This window comes from Trichinella spiralis (assembly GCF_000181795.1).
Source record: "Trichinella spiralis strain ISS 195 chromosome Unknown Scfld1571, whole genome shotgun sequence".
Classification (NCBI taxonomy): domain Eukaryota; kingdom Metazoa; phylum Nematoda; class Enoplea; order Trichinellida; family Trichinellidae; genus Trichinella; species Trichinella spiralis.
The window spans coordinates 274-1,728 of NW_003528510.1; the positions used below are offsets into that span (position 1 = coordinate 274).

The 1,455-nt window shown below is 32.1% G+C and overlaps 1 protein-coding gene across 1 annotated transcript; it reads left to right on the plus strand.

Moving 5' to 3' along the window:
* Positions 1-546: 546 nt before the first annotated feature.
* On the plus strand, positions 547-991 carry Tsp_13917 (major sperm protein 1; the record flags this gene model as incomplete). Its single annotated transcript, XM_003368936.1, has 1 exon — positions 547-991. A coding segment is annotated over one exon (445 nt), but the record flags the coding sequence as incomplete, so codon positions are not given.
* Positions 992-1,455: the final 464 nt, after the last annotated feature.

Consider the following 1,455-nt stretch of genomic DNA (forward strand, 5'->3'; position numbering starts at 1 on the left):
ACTCCATCCTATATCAGCTGCCAAATTCAATTTTACTACTAATCATTGGGATGATTCACTAAGGTTGTCTTTTTGTTGCTTTGATGTCAAAGTCAGTAAAACAACATAAAGGGAAAACATGATATTACACAGATTTGGCGATTATTAAATTTCCACAAAAGAAGTAGCACATATGTTATAGGATATGAAAAAGTGTTTTACTGTTTTCATAAATGGGATGGGTCGGATTGCTATTTAATCAATTTTGTAAAAGGAAATAATATGCCTTATTTCATTGGTGCCTTTTCAATTTCAGTGTTCCATTTATGCATTGTATACGTAATTTTAAAAGTATTGTAAAGTTATTTTCAAATACAAATGCAGTACTTCGAGTAATTTTTGTAATCTTTTTTTACAAAACAACGTCAGACAATGGAGATGTTAAATTTAAAACATTTTTTTTACTTTAAACAAAAAACATTTTAAAATAATAATCAGATTAAAGCTTTGTTTAAAGTTTAAAAATCTAATAGTTGGAGTAAAAATAAAACAATTCGATTAATTCAGTTGTGGTTTCGTGTTTCCCGAGATCAGTGGTTGTTTCCATACTCCTCTGAATTCCGTTGCAAACATGCCGAAGCCTATTCCAAGCGAATTGAAGACTTCACCTGCTGAAAGGATCGTTTTCAATGGACCATTTGAAGAGAAGAAAAATTATCCATTCAGCATAATTAATAATGGAAAAGAAAAAATTGCTTTCATGATCAAATTGTCCAATGAAATGCGTACAATGTGCGAGCCATCTCATGGAGTTTTAGATCCTGGTGAAAATATGTGGATTCGTGTTCATCTGGAAGAATTTAAACCGACAGTAGAAAATACTCAACCCAACACACTGACCATCGAGTATTGTTTCCCACCAGAAGGCTCGGATAAAAATTTCAATCCAAGTTGGTTCCGGCTTAACGTCATCATTCGACGCAAGCACGTTGCACTTGAGTACAACGCGTGATGCTCGATTTTTGACATGAAAAAAAAAATTTTTTTCCCAATCATCTCATCAAATGCCTTATGCATTCATCACTGAACATTGTTGCTTCTTTTGAACAGTCTTATTAATTATTCTCATTAATTTTAATCATTCATTATTAATAAATTATTATTAAAACATTTGCCTTTTTGTTTGAAATCATCTATAAACGAAGAAGAATAGAAGACGGAAAAAACAAAACAAGATGACAGTTTATTCAAACAAACAACTTCTCCATTCAGATGTTAAAAAAATATCGCAATTCACTTTTTCACATTTAACAAGAAAAAAAAACTGCTTTTTCGAGATCCTTTGCTTTCTCCTTTGCTTTTACACTACCCACAATTCCAAGCGAACACCCAAAACCGCAAAACATAATAGATACGGAAAACATACGGATGCTCAGTTCTTCCCCTGCCATTTTTCAAAGAAAAATATGGGCAACC